The following is a 21768-nucleotide window of genomic DNA, read 5'->3' as shown; positions in this document are numbered from 1 at the left end:
CTATTTCAACATCACTTGAGCCAGCTATTGAGAGATTCAGTATCCAATAACTATAAACAATGGTGTCCAGGAGGAAAATGCATCCTTATCAGGGAATGTAAACTGTATCTTCTAAAGAAGATGGTAATAAACATCCTAGTCCTTTTTTTCTAATCTTTATGCACCTTCACTTTGCCTTTCCAGCTAACTGAAACACAGTTGTGTTGCAGTCATCAAAATAAAATAGATATCTACATTCCTACTAGCCTCTGGCAAAGTAAATTGACACTATACTTGAATATTCATAGTGCTAAATGATTATTCTCCCTTCAATAAGTATCCATGAGCATTTGTAGCTGTTTCTTCTTATGAAACAAGCCACTGAGTATGTGTGGATGGGTATAGATATACACAAATCATATGTATTGCTTTAGAAAAATTCTCACTTCCTAGAGCTTTTAAAGGTTAGTTGGTATCTTCATTCAACACATATATTTTCAATAATGATTTTTTTGGCAAAGCAAGTAAATTAGACTTTTGTTCATTTGGTGCAAGAGGCAACTTTGTTGCTGTAATATATACAATTAAACTGAGTTGAGATGTACTTTAAATGAAAATTGAAAACAAATTAAATAATCAGTCAATGTAATGTTTGTGGTTATAGCTCTTGTATATATTTGGATAACTTAAGGGGGGGGGGAGAAGCTGTTCAGCATTGTTGGGCATTTTATTTTATTCCAAGGGGAAAGAAATAGATGGCAACATTTGAAATTGGCTGTAAAATATTACAGATAATGATAATTTGTTTTTATATTTGTATGAGCCCTCCATCTATTCCCATAGATCAAGTTTAATCATATGGCATATTACTATCTACTGGTGTTAGATTTAGGCAATCTCAAGTTTAGCTAATGAAATACATTTATAGGGATTTTTTTGTTAATCTTTCTTGTTAACCAGGAGTAGGACCTTTTAATTTGATATTTGGAAATCTTTGTATTAATAATAGCAATTTTTTAGGTTCCAATTTCTTGCAATTTGACATTTGCAAAGTTAATGTGTATCTTTTTATCTCTTATTACAAATTATTTCCTTAATTTTATGACTTTGGGATGGCTGCCAGTGACTTACTGCCTCAAAATTGATGATGTTGAGAAAGAGATGATTATGTTTTATATTTAGTTAGATTTATTAGTACTGACTTGGGCTTTGTGTTCAGGCAAATGGGTTTACATGAGTCACCTGAAGATTCTTTGGTCTCCGCTTAAAGTTTAAATTCAACCATTAGAAGGTTATTATAATTTATGAAGCTTAATTTTTCACATTATTTTTCACAGTTACCTACGTTTGTTTTAGATTTTTTTTTTTTACAAATAGTTTATTGTCAAATTAGTTTCTACATAACACTCAGTGCTCATCCCCAAAGTGCCCTCCTTCATGCCCATCCCCCCCTCCCCCCCACATCCATCAGTCCTCAGTTTTTGTCAGCATTCAAGAGTCTCTCATGGTTTGCCTCTCTCCCTTTCCCCCACCATTTCCGCCCTTCTTCTCCCCCTTGGTCCTACGTCAAGTTCCTCCTAATCCTCCTATACGTGCAAACATATGGTATTTGTCCTTCTCTGCCTGACTTATTTCACTCAGCATAACACCCTCAAGGTCCATCCATGTTGCTACACATGGCCAGATTTCATTGTTTCTCATTGCCATGTAGTATTCCATGGTATAGATAAACCACATCTTCTTGATCCATTCATCTGTTGATGGACACTTAGGCTCTTTCCATGTTTTAGCTATTGTGGAGAGTGCTGCTATGAACATTGGGGTACATGTGCTCCTATGCCTCAGCATTTCTGTATCCCTTGGGTAAATTCCTAGCAGTGCTATTGCTGGGTCATAAGGGAGTTCTATTGTTTTAGATTTTGAATGTAGGTCTTATTCAGGTTTTTTGATGCAAGTACACTTCCATACACTGCATTCTCTTTTAACACAGCACTAAACTTCCAAGAGCAATAAATTAGTTTACTTTCATCCTTATCTCTTAAAATTATGCACGTTTAAAAAGCCTCATATTTCCAGTATTTTTCTATCCTATTTTTTGGTCCAACTGTATTACAAAGGTGTGGGGAATATAGGCATCTGGGCAGCTCGCTTGGTTAAGCATCCAACTTTGGCTCAGGTCATGATTTGCAGTCCGTGGGTTGGTGCACTGTGGGCTTGGTGCTGACAGCTAGGAGCCTGCTTTGGATCTGTGTCTCCCTCTTTCCCTTCCCCTCCCTTTGCTTGTAATCTGACTCTCTCTCTCTCTCTCTCTCTCTCTCTCAAAAGTAAACAAACATTTAAAAAAAAGGTATGGGGAACACCAGTTAAATTTGTTCATTGACATTTATTCTATAAATTAATTTGCTGACTTAATTAAAGTCATATTTAGTTTATATTTTTATTTAAATTATTAAATACATATATTTTTCAGGACTCTTGGTTGCAAGTAATAGAAATACCATTGAAAGTGTTTCTGCATAATAGAATTAACTGGCTTATATAATGGCATGGTCTAGGGAATTCATGCTTCAGGCCTGGCTATCTCAAGTAGCTCAAACAGGCTCCTCATTAATCTTTCTCTTCTTCTCTCTTACAGTAATGCTTTCCTTTGTGTTGACTTCTTTCTCTTACAAACTCCTTCCTTCTTATAGCCTTGCACACTGCCATCCTTACATCCTACAAGCTGCCCCCAGTCCAACAAAAACAAAAGATTTTTATTGTACGTAATCTCAGTAAAAATGAAATTAAATACCTTTCCATTCTATAACGATCCCATCCCTGACCCATATTCTGTGGCTAGGAGGTTGGAATGTATCCATTTTTGACAGAATGTGGTCCCTGGACAACCCCCAGAAACATCACTAAAGATTTTGTTAGAAATACATGCTGTCAGATCCCTTCCATACCCAAAGAGCCCAAAAAATCTACTGTGGGACCCAGTATACTGGGTGGTAAGAAGCCCCCCTAGTTATTCTGATGCATGCTCAATCTTGAGAACCACTGCTGTACATTAACTGGCAGAGAATGGGTCATGTAAGCAACTCCTGGGGCCTCTGTGTAAGTTTTATCTCACAGCAAACACATAGAAAAGAGATCTGACGAACTAATACCAGGAAAGAGAGAGAGTTAGTGCTTGCTGGCAAGTAAGAGATCTCTGCTACAATGAAATTTCAGCCCCGTGCTACTTTTTCTTTGTTTCTAATGACATTATTTCTCAGAACACTGTTGATTATGAATTCCTCTCTAGGAAACCACTATTCTCATTAAAGCAAATCCACATTCATCCTCCTCTAGTATACAGTATTTTAGTTTTAAATTTCATCTCTGAATAGGTAGGTACATGGTCAATATTGAAAGGTCTCCAGACCATATTATTATTGTTTTTTATCAAATGCTTCTTATTCACTTAGATATGGCCAACTACCATTATATAGTCTTCAATAATGAACCTTATTACTCTTATGTCATAAATAATAAGACTAAAATTAATTTGCTTCAAGATTTCTCATTGATAATGGCAGGGATGCCTACAGAGTTTTAGGGAAGGTAGTCAACATTGCAATATCATCTAAAATAATTTTAAAGCAAATTATAAAAAAGCAACTAATAAGGGAGATGTATGTGACATTTCACATCACTTAAAAAATATTTTTTTTAAATTTATCTCATAAGACTCCTCTGGGCATTTGTTAAAGATCCAAAGGTAGTTGGGGTTTTGGGTTTGTTAGTTTGGGGAGTTTTTTTGTTTTGTTTTTTTGTTTTTTTGTTTGTTTTTAGTATATTCTTATTTGAAAGGTGTAGGGTAGGGACAAAGAATCTGTATTTTTTAATAGTTGCCCCAGGGACTTTTTAAAAATATTTATGTCTTTACTTTGAGAGTGAGAGAGAGAGAGAGAGAGAGAGAACATGAGCAGGCTAGGGGCAAAGGAGAGGGAGAGAGAGAATCCCAAGCAGGCTCCACACTGATTTAGGGCTTGATCCCACGAACTGTGAGATCATGACCTGAGCAGAAATCAAGAGTCTGGATGCTTAACTGACTGAGCCACCCAGGCGTCCCAACCACAGGAAATTCTGAAAAGCAGGTGTGTTTGGTATACCCCATAGTGGCAAGAAGTAAGGATGCTGTGATGGAATGGTTGGGGTCAAACGTTGGTCTTTGTTCATACTAACTGTGGGGAGGTGGGTAGTTTTTTAACCTTGTCAGGTCTCATATGCTGCTATCATTGTTTCCTTCTTTCCCTTTTCTTTTAACTCACCTGCCAGTTACACCTTCTCATTTCTTATGCTGCAGATAGAGGACATGCAGTGGGGTAAAGGAGTCCGGGAGATTCCCCCCTCAGTGTGCACACTGCCATGCAAGCCTGGGCAAAGAAAGAAGACACAGAAGGGAACTCCGTGCTGCTGGACCTGTGAGCCATGTGATGGCTACCAGTACCAGTTTGATGAGATGACATGTCAGCATTGCCCCTACGACCAGAGACCCAATGAAAACCGAACCGGCTGCCAGGATATCCCCATCATCAAACTAGAGTGGCATTCGCCCTGGGCCGTCATCCCTGTCTTCCTAGCAATGTTGGGAATCATCGCCACCATCTTTGTCATGGCCACTTTCATCCGCTACAATGACACGCCCATTGTCCGGGCATCTGGGCGGGAACTGAGCTACGTTCTGTTGACTGGGATCTTTCTTTGCTACATTATCACTTTCCTGATGATAGCCAAACCTGATGTGGCCGTGTGTTCTTTCCGGAGAGTTTTCTTGGGCTTGGGTATGTGCATCAGTTATGCAGCCCTCTTGACAAAAACCAATCGGATTTATCGCATATTTGAGCAGGGCAAGAAATCAGTGACAGCTCCCAGACTCATAAGCCCGACATCACAGCTGGCAATCACTTCCAGTTTAATATCAGTTCAGCTTCTAGGGGTTTTCATTTGGTTTGGTGTTGACCCACCCAACATCATCATAGACTATGATGAACATAAGACAATGAACCCTGAGCAGGCCAGGGGAGTTCTCAAATGTGACATTACAGATCTCCAAATCATTTGCTCCTTGGGATATAGCATTCTTCTTATGGTCACATGTACTGTGTATGCCATCAAGACTCGGGGTGTCCCAGAGAATTTTAACGAAGCCAAGCCCATTGGATTCACTATGTACACAACATGTATAGTGTGGCTTGCCTTCATTCCCATTTTTTTTGGAACTGCTCAGTCAGCGGAAAAGGTAAGTGAAAATGCACACCACACCACACATTTCAAAGGTATGTTTGTTTCTGTAAATATTGAAACCAAATTGATTGTATAAAACGAGAAGTTTTATATCCTGAATTACTAGGCTTCAGTACTACAGGAATCTAAAATCTGCAGAGAACTGTGCTACATTCATTTCACTGGAAACCAACCAGAGGTAGCTTTTCAAGTTAATTTGTGATAGAATTATTCAATGTAGAAAGAGATTATCCAGTATAAAATCATGTAATCTATCCAAATTAAACCTTCCTGTTCATTCATTACCTGCCCTCTCTTCTTACACATATATTTCCTTGGGGTAGGAGAAAAAAGCCACAATCCTTCATTAGGATGAGGATGGTCATTACTACTATATTATTACTAGCTCTCTCTCACTCTTCTTAGTGACTATCTAGGTTTTCACTGTGGATTGGATCTAGAGTGTGAGTAACACAACATATTAGAGGTTCTATTTGCATATTATATGTATATTTGCATATATATGATATATATCTTATATGTATTCATCCACTATACATACAGTAGATGTATAGGGATGAATATAGGAGAGTTATGTTATCATTCCATCCTAGGCTCCATAGAACTAGATATATATTTATCACATCAAGTGATTCAGAGCAATACGAGAGACCCAATTTTCTAGCCATGGGAGGGACAGTATGTAGTAGAGCAGGTCCCATCAAGCTGTGGAAACTCAAAGTTTGTGAAATTAGTGGACCCTAATATGTTGGTCCTAGATATGGTTACTGTACATGCTCTCCCCATATAGTTAAACATTTTAATGAATATGTAAATTAGGCAGCCCTCATGTGTTGATTCTTAAAGCAATTAATATTTATCTAGCTGTAGGTTTGACAGGCATGCAATTAGGCAGTGCTAAAGCAATGATTCTAGATGAGATTTGTACACTGACTTTTGTACTCACCTGGATTTGGTTTTGTGTGTATACAAACTGGGAAGTTCTAATATGGTGGTCGCAATAAGCATTGTCCTTCATTCAGTGAAGTCAGCTCTGGCATGATGGTACAGCTAAAGCTAGAACCAGGACCTAGAGCACTAACTGGAACACTGTATAGGAGAGAGCACACATATAGCTTGATTAGAAGTTAAAACATAGGGAGTCTAGCCTGATTCCATGTTACTTTGGGGAAGTCTCTAAAGCAGTCAAGGAGTTAGTTCCCTAAATGAGAAAAACAAGGATTGAAGTAGAAATCACAACAAATTCACAAATCTGTTCATTATGACTTCTCTTCTCATATAATCATGTAAATGATTAATGACCTTTGACTGGTGTTCCATTGGAGAAGATGTCTCTCACCTAAATTGTGTGATTCAGAAGCTATCAATTTGGACTCTGTGGGGTTTGGAATTTTTTGTTAGTTTGCTTCTTCTTTTTTTTTTTTTTTTAATGAGTATCTCATAAAACCACAGAGAATTCTAAAACCAAGGACAGTGAATGATTCCAGATATGGTTTTAGTCATGAAGTGCCTTAGATAGGTTCTAAAATATATGCTCAACAAGCATAGTGTGTTTCCAACAGTATGTTTCAAATTCATAATGCATGTTTGCTGTCTGTGAAACCAACTTGAATTGCATTTTATTGCTTCTATCTATCCCTGGGCCAAGGGAATAGTGAAATATGAGTTAGGGTAGTGAAATGCAATAGAAAGAAAAAGGAAAACAATTTCCCAAATGTATGCTAGTAAGTTGATAACCATTGAACTTTTTATGGGAAACGATGTGTATTATCAAAGCCTATGAAGATAATAATTATTTTTTTATTAAAACAAACACAAATCCCCATGTAACAGGCTAAAAATATTAAATCCTTTTCTTATAAATTTATCATTGGGGAATGTAAAAAGCAGGAATACCTGCAGTTTTATAGATAGGCCCTGCTGTAATGACATTTGACAATATATGTATCTACCGTTTCATCTGTCATCTCTAGCCATTTCTGGTCATGACTGTGAATCTTTTCAGTAAGATCAAGGGTATAATCGACTCATTTAAAAACCTGAAAGTATTACAGGGTTTCAGGAATTGAATTCACTTGTTCCAGTTTTTCTAGGAGATTTTGAGCTGGTAGAACTGAACTACACCAATAATTAAGTTGTCTTCAAGCAGTGTGTTTTGTATCCTAGTTTTGAAGACGCGTATTCTTTCTTTGTATAGTCTCAATGGGTTGTGATGTTTTACATAGTTGATTGGCACAATTAAAGGTACTAAATTGCCAAATGGGAACAGTGAATGTTATATGGAAATTCACACATCTTAAAGATAGGCATATGGCTAGAGAGGCATGAGTGATAAATTAAAAAATATTTTTTGTACATGAAACCATGGAATTTAAATTGTGGAAGGCAGAAATTGACAAATGCAGCAGAGATCACAGAAAAAGACATCATTGCCAAGCTAACAATATTCAGAATCACAGCCTTTCCATTTTTGTTTAGATTGACCAGGCTAGGTGTTTAAGTGGAAGGATTCCATTCTATCAGGTAAAACAAAGATTAGGCAGTGAGTTCAGTAATAACTATTTACTGTTTTCAGAAATTGAAATCATTTTGATTATGATAGGGATATCTTTGTGAAATTTCTCATCAGATGATTTCATTAGCACAGCACAAAGTATGAGAAATTTTTATTTTCTTGTGAAACATCAACCATCAGTATATTTTTGCTTTTGTGAAGAAGGATGCAGGATATTATAGTTATCTTGTTTTATTACTGCTAGCCCTGTGATTATGAGGATCATACAACATGCTCAGGCATGATGAAAAAGATAGACTTTAGTCATAAGAGAATGATCCCTGGTTTTAGGAATTTCTCTTTAGGTAACTGAAATGATTCAAGGAAACACTGCGAATAGTAGAGTTACAGCACTGTAGGAGCTAGCTGGTCTAGCTAGTCAAGTGTGGTAATGCCCCCTTGCTATACACTGACAATGGCCGTTGGAGGATGAGATTGTTTTCCATGAAAACAAAGCCTTGGTGTGTGGTTTATCTATCATTTTTTGCATGCCTCCTGGAAAAGAGCTTGGTTCATACAGGGAGGATTCAATCTATCCTGCCAAAATAAGAGAAACCCTGTAGATGCTAGGTTTATCCAAATCTTTTTAACCAGTTGTTGTTGGGAGAGCTTTCTAGGTAAGCCAGCATGTGTATGTGTATATATATATTGCATATTATTATATATATATATATATATAATTTTTTTTTTTTACACAAGGATGAGGAGACAAACTTCACACCACTTGGCTCTGCCAAGGCAAAGTAGACCTTGATATAAATGGAATGGAGTCAAAGGTTCTCAAAGGTCTTCCCCTCTATACTTATATATTTGGGTAGCAATGTAGGGAGAAGAGAAGAAAGAAAAGCATTGAGGCATTTTCTGTTCAGGGGAAAATGCTGGAAAAAGAGTAGTGTTTGAAAGGAAGGAATATGTCTTCAATAATGCCACTCATAGGCCATTCTTCATCAATCAGCACAGAATAGCATGGGTTCTAGCCCTTACATAATAAGATTCTTTGGTTTTCATTGAAGCATAATTCCACAAGATGACAGAAGTAGGGCTACTGCTAGCAATCTCTGAACCAACTCAGGATCCTTAATTCTGTGGTTCTCACAATTGTGTGCATAATCCCTATTGGAAATTGTCTTTCAAAATATTCCTAACTGGTTCATTAGGGCAGTAGGATGGGCATAGAACTCTAGACTTCTTAACAAGCATGCTGGAAGTATGTCAGCGCAAGCCAAGCATGCTTCTGAAAACTACCTGATCATTTTCTTCCTAATCCACATAACATGCCGTATAAATATTACCTGATCTGTATTTTTAGAGCCTTTAGGAATAAGTTAATTCTCATCTTAAGCAACTGGGAGGTCCAAAGATCAAGCAGGCAGATCAGAAAGACATTATTCAGAGTCAAAGACAAAGTTTAGAATCAGAAGGTCAGAATTAAGTGTCAACTCCAAGGTTTTGGCTTAAAAACTTAAAACCTTAAAAGTCAGGACCAAGACACTGACCCTGCAACCAGAGATGGCAAAGGGACAGGTAGAAAGGAATTTTGTCCAGGATTGTTTCTAGATGTGTTTAGACTATAGGCCAACATTTTGATCTTCCACATGTGGCAGATAGAGATCCAGAATCTAAACACAAAATGAACCTACCTAGGACTGATATTAGGGATCGGGAATATTTGGCAAGTATGTAAACATTTCCTAATCTGTGCCCTAGGCAGACATTGGTAATCAGTTATAGCAAGATTCCCCTGAACCCAGGTGTGGTCTTAAAGTCCTTATCAACACAGTCTTTAGGCAGCCATTATCAATAAGTCAGAACTGGCAGGAATTTGAAATCCATGTGTCCTTCCTGATTAATACTGGACACTGACAAATGACCTTTGATATCTCTTCCCATTAAGTTGTTTGTTGTCCTTATGCAAGAGCCATTGGGTGGCTTTCATTAGAATTAATTTGCTCTAATATAAAGAATAGTCAGAGAAATGGGTGTGTGCTTGAATTAGTCTTTATTTTGCCTTTGATTATACATCTCTTTATTTACGTTTTCAAATGCCATACAGAAAGGAGCAGTCCTAGCTCCCTTTGGGAGCAATATATTAGTTGATGCCTCTGCACTATTTGATTTGACTAAAATTTTCTCATGGTCTTTCAGGACTTGCTCCACCAATTTTGAAATACCTACTATGTCCCTAGTATTGTGTGGAGGACTGTGAACAAGAGGTAAAGAAGGCACCATGTTTGTCAGTCTGGAATTCACAAGCTAGTGGTCAAGACAGGCGTTGAAACCAACTTTGAACAGTGCAGGGCACACTACAGTTGTCAGACAAGGACTGAAGGACCTGCATCCAGAAACCAAAAGTCCACTTCCGCGTCATGGAAGAGTGATGAGTGGACTGAAGTTACCAGGCAGAGGAAGCACTGTGACAACCCAGCGAGAAATTATATCTCTTGTAAAAATAAGTGGGAATGGTGTTTTCAACACCTGATACATAGAGAGAAGAGACAGATTGCATTTAACGTGACTTTGACTCTTGCAGATATGAGGTGTAAGAATACAATTTAATAAAATGCATTTTATGGGAAAACTTTAAAACAGTGCGAACCCCAACATTTCATTCCCAAATTAGGCTTTTGACAAGAATCCCATCTTCCTAATTGATGGACCAAGTTAATTTTAAATACTATAGCTTGTAAGCTGAAATACCTGCTTTCCTCTCTTAAGGTGAAATATTTCACTCTGCATATGTTGAATTATGCAAGGTCTTCCTTCTAATGCAGTTCTCCCTTCTTTGATTTTGTGGGCCTGGGCCCTGTGACAGAGATAATGATGCAGTGAAGAGAAACAACTCCAAATTATGGAGGCCTCTGTTTGGATTCTATTCCTGTAAGCCACGGAGAGCCAACAAAGGTTTATGAAGGCTGGAGGAACTTTAACATAGGGTACTTTAGAATGTGAAGTCCAGGGACAGTGCTTGAGGATGAGCAAAGGTGAAAACTAAGTGAAGTAGCTATTGTAGTAGATTGACAAAAGATGCCACTGGTTTGAAGAAGACCTGAAGGAATAGAAAAGATAAAGCAGGTTTGAAAGCTGCTTCGAACACTTTGAATCTTAAAAGAGTATGGGAAAATAATATGCCTTATCTTTTCTTTTGTGGTATGCTGCTTTGTTACTGGAATAGAAATATGCTTATAGATACTTTTTTCTTTTTCGAAATTTGCAAGTAAAATTGCCCACTATTCAGTGTTTTGGTTTTCTTGTTGTTGCTGTTGTTGTTGTTGTTGTTGTTGTGTGTGTTTTGCTAACAGCAACTAAATGAGAAAAGAGGAAAGATTCCCTCCCATTATCCTATCCCCTGCATACAGTTTTTGCTAACAGTCTGATAACTGCTCCTGGATATATAAATAGACCAGATTCATACATAAATACAAATGTATTTTAAAACAAGAATTCTTACTTTCTTTTCTGGTATGCTTAGTTGAAGCTCCACCTTGCATTGAAATACAATTGAGAGAAGTGTCCCAATGCTTAGCTGACACTGAGGCTGATGCTGTGACAGGCAAGCATACTGGTGATTGAGGTCTTTTTTCTTTTGTTTAGTTTTGTCTGTTCAAATTGATATTAGAAGCATAAGGAACCATTTCTTTTCTGCTTCTTGCTGTGACCCTGATGATAACTGAGCTTCTCTCCAACAGCCCTCTGAGACCAGCTGTTTGCATGTCTAGTGTTAGTCACTGGCTGGAGCTAGTGCTGTCCTATACTCCTCTCATGATGTATCAGCTAATTTTGGGTGCAGTCACCTAGGATAATTGGAGTCTTCACGATCTTAGTCTCTTCCTTTAGCTGAATAGCTAGTTCAGCAGGTAAAATGCAAGAGCCTGTGTAAAACTGAACTAAGTGAGAACTAATAAAGAAATAACTTACTATATTAAATCAAAAGTCCCCACCATTAAAGGTTTAAGCAGAGAAGCGCTCAAGAAAGAGAAATTTCCGCTAAAAGGGAAAACTAAGCAAGCCTTGAATCAGTCCCCTGTGAAGTGTACCAGAGAGCCCAGCTTTCCCATGAAGTGTCTTTCACTTTGAGATCTCAGCCTCCAGGAGGCACCAGTCACAAGGACTCAGGCCGCACCTTTATAACTGGTACTGGGATGTTCAGAACAGATGTTCCTGTTCATTGGCATTTCTGCAGGCATCACAGGCCACCTATCATTTTCAGAAACAACTCTTCTCAAAGCACAGGAAATCATAGCAGGACATGGTCTGCTGATGAGCAGTCAGGGGCCTGTCAAATCCAGATTTGGGGTCCTGAGATACCTATAGTACAGAGCATAATACTCTTCTACTTAGTATTTCGTTCAGGTCCCAGATACCCTCTGTTCCTAGAAGAGGTTCCTCCATACCCCATCATGTTGTGGTGCTCTGAACCTAATTCATTGTACATTATGACTGTGTCATTTAACCTTTGTGGTCCTAGGTTTTTCCGTCTGTACAGTCATTCTTACTTACAGGTTTATGTAAAATAAAATGAGATCTTTAAATTGCTTAGTGCAATGTTTATAAAACTGATGACACCATGGACTGGTAAAGATGTAGAATAACTGGAATTCTCATGTGCTGCTAGTGGGGATGTAAAAGTAAGCAGTCACTTTGGAAAGCAGTTTCTGAAACTGTTAAGCATATACCTACTGTTATACTCTAGCCATTCCTCCTATCTCTTTACCCATGAGAAGTGAAAGAATATGTTCACACAGCCTTGCACATAATTTCTTTTTGTAGATTTACTAGTCAAAAAATGGGAACAGTCCAAATGCCCATCAATAGCTGAATAGATGAACAAATCACGGTCTGCTGATAAAATGAAATACTACTCTGCAGTAAAAACAAAAACAAAAACAAAAAACAATAGATTATTGATCTATCCAACAGTATGGATAAGTCCCAAATGATTATGCTCACTGAAAGAATACAGACAAAAAGAGTATGGACTATATAATTCCATTTATACTAAAATATTTTTAACATTGGAATTAATCTTTAGTGACAGAAAACAGGTCATTTGTTGGCCTGGGATGCCTGGAGGGCTGAAGAATTATAAAGGAACACAAGGAGCTTTACATATTAATGAAAACCCTTAAAAATCTCCTTGCCAGAAACCTTCTCCTTTCTCTGCTTTTCCTCTTTTTTTCTTGAACCTTAATCATTAAGTGCTCTTATTATACCTAGTGGCCTATTTGCACAGTGCTGAAACTCTAAATTGCATTGGCAATGAAGCTGGAATTGTACAAATGGGTTACAGTAGAAGAGCGCTTCAAACACTCTCTGGCACATGGTAAATGCTCAGTAAAGGGGAACTGTATCCTTCTACCCTAGGCTCACTTTAGCAAAAATTTATTTCTAGTCAAGGCAGGAGAATCAGCAGAAGGTAACAGTCCTGTATTTGGGGAAACTGAAAGTAGAGGAGTTAGTATGGGTTAGCAGGATGACAAGAACTAATTCTGAAGAGGCAGGTAGAGGTGAAATCTTGAAGGACCCTGCATGTTTGATTTCGTTTAGAAGAAAAGCAGGGGAAAGTGTTCACCAGTGAATTTTAGGGCAGGGATATGTGTGACATTGTTCGATTTGATTACTCTTTACTTATGAGTAATCGCTTGCATGATAGTTGTGATAGTGTGATTTATAATAAGAAATGTATATTTGGTCTTTGTTCTGTTGCTGGCACAGAGCTTCTGCTATCTCTGGAATTTCCAAAGAGATGAAAGCAATAGAGTATCTTGTGTTATGTTAATGAGATAACTTTTTGGACCCTACTGAAGGATGGAGTCTGGTTACCAGGAGAGCCAACCATGTAATTAGAGAGTTGGAACTTTCAGTCCCACTTCCTGACCCCTGGCAAGGGCTGGAGGTTGAATGGATTGCCACTGACCAATGATTTAATCAATAAACCTATGTAATGAAGCCTCCATAAAAACCCAAGAGGACAGGGTTTGGAGAGCCTCCACGTTGATGAATACTCAAGATTTGGGGAGAATGGCATGCTCTGAGGGCAAGGAATCTCTGTGCCCTTTTCCAATACCTATTCATTAGGTACCTCTTTCATTAGGCTGCTCCTGAGTTATATTCTTTTATAACACACACACCAAACAAACAAACAAACAAACAAGCCATCCAGTAATGAAGTAAGTAAAATATTTTTGCATTCTGTTAGCCACTCTAACAAATTAATTCAAGCCTAAGGAGGGTGTTGTTGGAACCTCTAATCTATAGCCAATAGGTGGTAAGCATAGGTGACAACATGGACTTGAGACTGGCATCTGAAGCAGGGGCGAGAAATTACAGTCTTACGGTACTGAGCCCTTAACCCATAGAGTCTGATGCAATCTCCAAGTAGATAGTGTCAGAATTGAGTGGGATTGTAGGACACCCATAAGGTTTCAAAGCCTTGCTTGGTGGTGAAGGGGAAAAAATCCAGATATGAAGGCTGAAGGCAGAACCTTAAGATGTGAAACTCTACCGTGGGGAGATAGACAATGGTTACCAGTGATGATTTAAATGGACTTTTCCTATGTTTAGAATAGGGATAGTACAGTATACGACTCAAAGGATAAGGATGACTAAGAACAGTCTTTTAGAGGAAAACATTGGATCAGAGCTGGAAACTAGCTGTTCTCCCCTTTACTTCCCTTTTAGTAAAGGAGCCAAGCAAACTTCCCATATCTGGGAGTAATAGCTGGGATCTGAAAATTATGATCGTGCTCCCTTCCTGGCTCCATAGGATTGTTGGTGGAGAGGAAACTTGGGAACACTGTGTCCAGTCTACACTCTTTACCCTCAGGAAGAGAGGCACCCATAGGAGAGATTACAACACAGTGGTAGTTGATTTATATTATGGGTATTGGCAAGAATGGCTTTGAAGAGGATGTACTGGAAATATTATCTGTATATAGTCTTCCTTGTTTTGGGTGTCATCAGTGTGTTGCCACCACTCTGGTTTCTTCCAAGGATAATGGGTCTCTGGCTTTTGAATGGTAAGCAGTTCCTAATGAACAAAGCTGTCATCAGCTGACTGGCAGTGGGATCTTAGAATCAGGATTCATGCCAACTGCTGTGGAGTTGTGCACCCTCATATGGCCAAGTTTGTTAACCTGTACCTTTGGTAGTATTCTACCGCAGGTTAGCATCACATTTGGCCCTCTAGTTCTGACTGAGTTTGGCCATAAAACTATGGGGAAGTCAGTGAGTGCATCAAGAAGTGAGCAACTTTAAATTTTAAACAATGCTCTAATTACAGATTTCAAAGAGGGCTCATGTGGAATTCCTCAACTCTGATTGAAAAAAAGGCAGGGTGCCTGGTAGCTCAGTCGGTTAAGTGACCGACTTCAGCCCAGGTCACGATCTCACAGTTTGTGTGTTTGAGCCCCATGTCAGGCTCTCTGCTGACAGCTCAGAGCCTGGAGCCTGCTTCGGATTCTGTGTCTCCCTCTCTCTCTCTGCCCCTCCCCAACTTGCGCATGGTCTCTCTTTCTCTCTCTCTCCCTCCCTCAAAAATAAATAACCATTAAAAAAAGAAAGAAATTTAAAAAGTCACACTTTCCTATTTAGGCCTTATGTACATGGGGTTATTGGGGACAAGAATTTCTCAGTCAACAGACAAATTATGGGGCATGGCTGAGAGTATACTGTGGCAAAAAATGTAGAGGACAAATCAATACCACTAAATTAGCAATTCCTTGAGATTCCCAAATATCTCTATATACTTGAAGGAGGCACCAAGCACAGTGGGTTATCAGTAAAAATCTGTTGATGGGCAGCTGAGTGACTAAAACACAAAGTCCCATTTTCCTTCTTGTATTGCAGGCTCTCCAATTTCACTTTGAACTTTGATGTGATGTCACTTTTCTGATTTATCATTTTCAGGAAGCTGATATTGTTTCCAATGAGGCTTAATTTATATATAAGATGTCAGTTGTTCACACCTGGGAGATTCTGGCTAAAAAATCCAAAGCCCCAGATCAGTTTGTGATGATTGGGTTTTAGCATCCAAGACTAGGTATTTAAGTTAGCTAAATCTTCCAATTCTATCAAGTCCATTTGTTTCTCTTGTAACCTTCCCAGTGCCCTGTCACAGTGACTAGGTGGGAACACCATGGCCAAATGGCATTGTTGATGAGACAAGGGTTGCTGTCTGGTGATGGACCAAACACCAGATAATCAAAGTGTTTCGTTTTGACCCAGAAACGAGATAACTATCTCTTTGTTCAATGTTCCAGATCTTAAGATGGAGACGTATCCTGTACTTTTTTCTTTCTTTCTTCTTTAAAAAATTTAACTGAGAGCTGAGGAGCCACATAGATAATTCTAATGTGCCTAGTGAAATGAAGTCTAATACTTCATTTCTTTTTCCCAGAATCCTTTCTGTTTGGACACAGAGAAGTGTTTTATCAAATTTTGGCGCTTGTGTATAGGTTTCAAAATTGGGATATTACCCAGTTAAATTGTAGTACGGAACGGGCTCAGAGTCTTCAGATTTTCCTCTGTTGAAAATATTGCATAAAAGTTAATAAACAGCAAACAGAGGCAAACAGTTGACAGGAAATGAACCGGATAATGTAGGAATGCTTATGGCAGAGGAGACTCACCTTCTAATTCCAGGGTTAGAGCTATGTGAATGATTGGTGAGTAAGCTCATTAAATTTTTAGATCCTAATAAAGAGCTTTGGGAAATGGAAGGAGCTATTGTTTCATTTTGTCATAGAAATCCAGTTTCCCACTACAGCTGTTAGGAAAGGAAAATCTGAGGAAATGATTCTTTAACGGTGATGCTGGCAGTCAGTCTACCTGACACAAAAGCACTGGTGTCTGTAACAGGTCCTCAGGTGCCTAAAATTGAAAATTGTCTCTAACGTGTCTGTGCACTCCCATTCAGCTTTATGTTCCAATTGATCACTTGGCTTATAATCAACAGTCAATTTTTGATCCAATGCTTCCCATTGCACTGGTCTAAAAATACCAGGTTAGTGGATGTACAGAAACAGCAAATATGAAAGATTTTTGTTCCCCATAATAACACTATCTTTATTTTTTTTCCCAGTGCCTACCACTCCAGAGCTAGACATTCTCAGAGAGAGTTTTCAAATAGTCTCTCTACCTTTTAGAATGCCCCTTGTTACTTAACAATTGGTTTATTTTTCTTTTTTGTCAAGTTGGTTTCCATATAACACCCAGTGCTCATCCCCACAAGTGCCCTCCTCCATGCCCATCACCCCCCTTTCCCTCTCTCCCACCCTTCTCAACCCTCAATTTGTTCTCAGCATTCAAGAGTCTCTCTCCCTCTCCCCAACTATTTTCCTCTTCTTCTCCCCCATGGTCCTCTGTTAAGTTCCTCCTAATCCACCTATACATGCAAACATATGGCATCTGTCCTTCTCTGCCTGACTTATTTCGCTCAGCATAACATCCTCGAGTTCCATCCATGTTGCTACACATGGCCAGATTTCATTCTTTCTCATTGCCTTGTAGTATTCCATGGTATAGATATACCACATCTTCTTGATCCATTCATCAGTTGATGGACACTTAGGCTCTTTCCATGTTTTGGCTATTGTTGAGAGTGCTGCTATGAACAGTGGGGTCTATGTGCCCCTGTGCATCAGCACTCCTGTATCCCTTGGGTAACTTCCTAGCAGTGCTATTGCTGGGTTATAGGGGAGTTCTATTGTTAATTTATGGAGGAACCTCCACACTGTTTTCCAGAGGGGCTGCACCAGTTTACATTCCTACCAACAGTGTAGGAGGGTACCCGTTTCTCCACATCCTCGCCAGCATCTAGAGTTTCCTGATTTGTTCATTTTAGCCACTCTGACCGGTGTAGGGTGGTATCTCAGTGTGGTTTTGAATTTGTATTTCCCTGATGAGGAGGGATACTGAGCATCGTTTCATGTGTCCGTTGGCCATCCATTCCGTTGGTTGCCTATTAGTTTTATTGATTGTTTTCCTTGTCGTGCAGAAATTTTTTATCTTGATGAGGTCCCAATAGTTCATTTTTGCTCTTGATTCCCTTGCCTTTTGGAATGTGTCAAGTAAGAAATTGTTGTGGTTGAGGTCAAGGAGGTTGTTTCCTGCTTTGTCCTCTAAGGTTTTGATGGTATCCTTTCTCACATTCAGGTTCTTTATCCATTTTGAGTTTATTTTTATGCATGGTGTGAGAAAATGATCTAGTTTCATTCTGCATGTTGCTGTCCAGTTCTCCCAGCACCATCTGTTAAAGAGGCTGTTTTTTTTCCATTGAATACTCTTTCCTGCTTTGTCAAAGATTAGTTGGCCATACATCTGTGAGTCCAATTCCGAGTTGGAGCAATTGGTTTTCAAGTGCTTGTAACATGCAAGGTGCTGAGACCCCAACAAATGGGATTCATATCCCCCCTTTTTTTCTATTTCTATGTTTATTGATTATCCTTACATTTAAATACATACGTACATTGTACCTTTCTTTTTTTTTAATGTTTTATTTATTTCTGAAAGAGAGAGAGAGAGAGAGAATGACAGCGTGAGCAGGGGAGGGACAGAGAGAGAGGGAGACACAGAATCTGAAACAGGCTCCAGGCTCTGAGCTGGCAGTCAGCACAGAGCCTAATGCGGGACTCGAACCCACAAACTGTGAGATCATGACCTGAGCCGAAGTCGGATGCTTAACCAACTGAGCCACCCAGGCGCCCCCTTGTACTTTTCTAAAATGTGTGTGTTTCCACTAGCATCCCAAACAATTCAGGAAATTTGGCATGATTTAACTTCTCTTTGATATGCACCAACTCCTGTCTTACTCATAGTTTTGGCCATTAAGAAAGTATACTAGTTCATATAGTCTTTATTTTTTATATTTTTTTACAGATTTTAATTGTTTTATAAATATCAAAATACACATGTATAAATGTCAATAATTTTATAAAACTTGCAACAAAAATAATAGCATTCATCACTTTTTTTCCATTTCCAAATACCCCTCATTAGAGAAAACTATTTTTAATATTTTCAGGTTTTTGAGGGTATTTTTATATTCCTCTCTTTTAAAAACATTCTCCAGTGGCTTTCCACTGATATTAATAATGGTAGTGTTAGTATGAATATTAATATTGCCTCTCTGTTACCATCCAAATTATAGCATTTAAACTCTGTTTTAGAACCTATGAGATTTAGAACAAGGGTCACAAACTGTGGCTGGTGGGCCAAAACCAACCAGCTGCTTGTTTTCATAAATAAAGTTTTATTGGAACACAGCCACATTCATTCATTTACATATGCCAGTGACTGCTTTCATGCTACAAGGACAGAGTTGAGCAGTTGTAGCAGAGATCATATGGTCTGCAAAGCAGAAAGTATTTATAATCTGCACTTTTACCAAACAATTTTGTTGTCCCTGCTTTAAATGATGAGATGCCTCCCTGTCTTTCTGACCCTCATTTCCAATGCTTCTCACACTCACTTATTTCCCTTCATCTTGCTGGTATTACACCTGCCCCTGAACATACTGAGACCATTTTCTTCCCTGGATGTACCATCTGTCCAGGATTCTGTAACCCAGAACTCTTTCTCATCATTCAGATTTCAGCTTCCAGACTCCTCTCTCAGGGGCCTTTATACTCTCTTGTATCCCAGCTAAAGTTCTCTCCAACCCAGTTATACCCTCTTTCTTCCTGTCTTTCATCAGTAACTGGTGTCAGTAATTGTTTTGTTCGTGTGCTTTTTGCCTTCATGTCCTCATAAATATAGGTACCTTGAGTGTAAGCATTTAGTTTATCTGGTTCTACTATGGATTCCTAGGCTCCAAACAGTAACTGGCATATAGTAAATGCTCAGTAAATGTCAGTAGGAGGAGGAATAAATGAAGGAATCTATTTTGGACTAAGATGCAACCCCTGCCTTCAATATAAAACCATCGGAAAATAGCTTTATAACAGGAAATGAAGAGATTGATCTTGCTGGAGCAGCGTAAAGACTTCACAGATAAGGCAAATTTTCAAGGAGAATCAGGCATTCTTAGGCAGATAGAGGCTTTCTAAACTAAAGGAACTGATTGGGAGATTATTTATTAAATTTAATTAATGATATATAAAAAAATCTAACCTCAAACCAATTTTTAGTCTTCAGAATAGTGAAAGTGAAAAAAAATCCAATAATACATGTGGCAGTGAGGAAAAATGGATATTCTTATTAAATTTAAATGGATGATAAAATCTATTTTTTCCTTTTTCTAACTGGCATATATCTGACACTTAATAGTGTGTAAATTTAAGATACACAACATGTTAATTTGATATGTTGTAATATGATTGCTATTATAGCAATAATTAAGACCTCTATCACATTATGAAACTGATCAAATCATAAGATGAGCCTGTTTAACTCTATGTACCAGGAGCTTTTAGAATATATATAACTTTTGACCTAGTAGTTGTATTTCTAGGGGTTGAGGATAAGGAAGAAACTGGAAATGTTTCCAAAGATGAGGGTATCAGAATGTTATTCAGAATCTAAATGTCTGGCCAAAGGGAAGTGGTTAAATGCATTGTGTATCTTCCTTATAGTGTACTACTTGGGAATGTTAAAAATGATGGTGCAAATTATAAAGACTGGAATACCAATGGCTGAGCAATCTCTGTGCATCAATCCCTAGACTGAATTCTTTGTATATATTATCTCATTAAAACTCCACATCAAATTCTAAGTAGATGTTAACATCTCTCCATTTATATATGAGAAAACAAAGGCCTTCACAGGTTAAGTGATTCTGGTCCCAGATCTGGGAAAGGAGAAATAAATTTGCTGATCAAAGCCTATCTCACATAACTGTCATAGTCAGGAGTATGGACATTGACACTAGACATAGTCATTCCTGTGGCCCTGGACAAATTACTTGATCTTTTTGTGCCTCGGTTTCCTTTGTTGTAAAATGAGAATGCCAGTAATATTTATTTCAAAAGATTACCATAAGGACTGAATGAGTTAACTAATTTCACATGTTCATGTGTATCAGGCACTGTTGTCTACGTTGAGGAAGCAGCAGGTAACAAAGGAGATAAATTTCCCAGTTTATATTCCAGTAATCCAGTGGAAGGAAGATAGAAGTTAAATAGATGAAAATACAGAGAATATTAGATTATGGCAAATAAAATGGAAAAAGCAAAAGGAAACACTAGTACCAGGATGGGGGAGATGGTATTTGGAGTTTTGAATTGGTATTCAGAGAAGTCTCCAATGAGAACATAAACTTTGAGCAGATATTTAAAGAAGCAGGAGATCTAAAGGAGGAGATCTAAAAAAATATTCCAGGTAGTGGGAATGGCAAGTGCAAAGGTCCTGAGGCAGAAGCATGACAGGAAGTAACAAGGAGGACAGTATAAGAAAAGAGGAACAGTAGTTGATGGGGGTAGGAGAATAGTGCACAAGGCACCTGTTCATGTGGAATCCAATTGGTTGAAATAGGAAGACTTTAGAGCGTTATGTATGGAGGCAAAATTATCTGATTTCAGTTTTGAAAGTTTCAGTGTGGCATACATTTATTTCATATAAAGTAATCAGGACAGGGGCTGGTACATGTTAGAAGTTCAATAAAGCTTAGATTTTTTTTTTTTTTTTTTTTTACAAATAGTTTATTGTCAAATTAGTTTCTACATAACACTCAGTGCTCATCCCCAAAGTGCCCTCCTTCATGCCCATCCCCCCCTCCCCCCCACATCCATCAGTCCTCAGTTTTTGTCAGCATTCAAGAGTCTCTCATGGTTTGCCTCTCGCCCTTTCCCCCACCATTTCCGCCCTTCTTCTCCCCCTTGTTCCTCCGTCAAGTTCCTCCTAATCCTCCTATACGTGCAAACATATGATATTTGTCCTTCTCTGCCTGACTTATTTCGCTCAGCATAACACCCTCAAGGTCCATCCATGTGGCTACACATGGCCAGATTTCATTGTTTCTCATTGCCATG

The 21768-nt window shown here is 38.4% G+C and overlaps 1 protein-coding gene across 1 annotated transcript in view; it reads left to right on the top strand.

The window, feature by feature from the left end:
* Nucleotides 1-21768, top strand: part of GRM7 (glutamate metabotropic receptor 7) — an 898068-nt gene that overhangs the window by 729566 nt on the left and 146734 nt on the right. Inside the window, exon 8 of the mRNA XM_039243211.1 lies at nt 4310-5245. Coding sequence (XP_039099142.1) covers nt 4310-5245 — 936 coding nt within the window. The remainder of the gene's footprint in view (nt 1-4309; nt 5246-21768) is intronic.

This window comes from Hyaena hyaena, unplaced genomic scaffold (genome assembly GCF_003009895.1).
Source record: "Hyaena hyaena isolate Hyena2069 unplaced genomic scaffold, ASM300989v1 scaffold_223, whole genome shotgun sequence".
NCBI classification, from domain to species: Eukaryota; Metazoa; Chordata; class Mammalia; order Carnivora; family Hyaenidae; genus Hyaena; species Hyaena hyaena.
The sequence above is the reverse complement of the archived record's forward strand: the minus strand, read 5'-3'. Positions and strand labels throughout refer to the sequence as shown.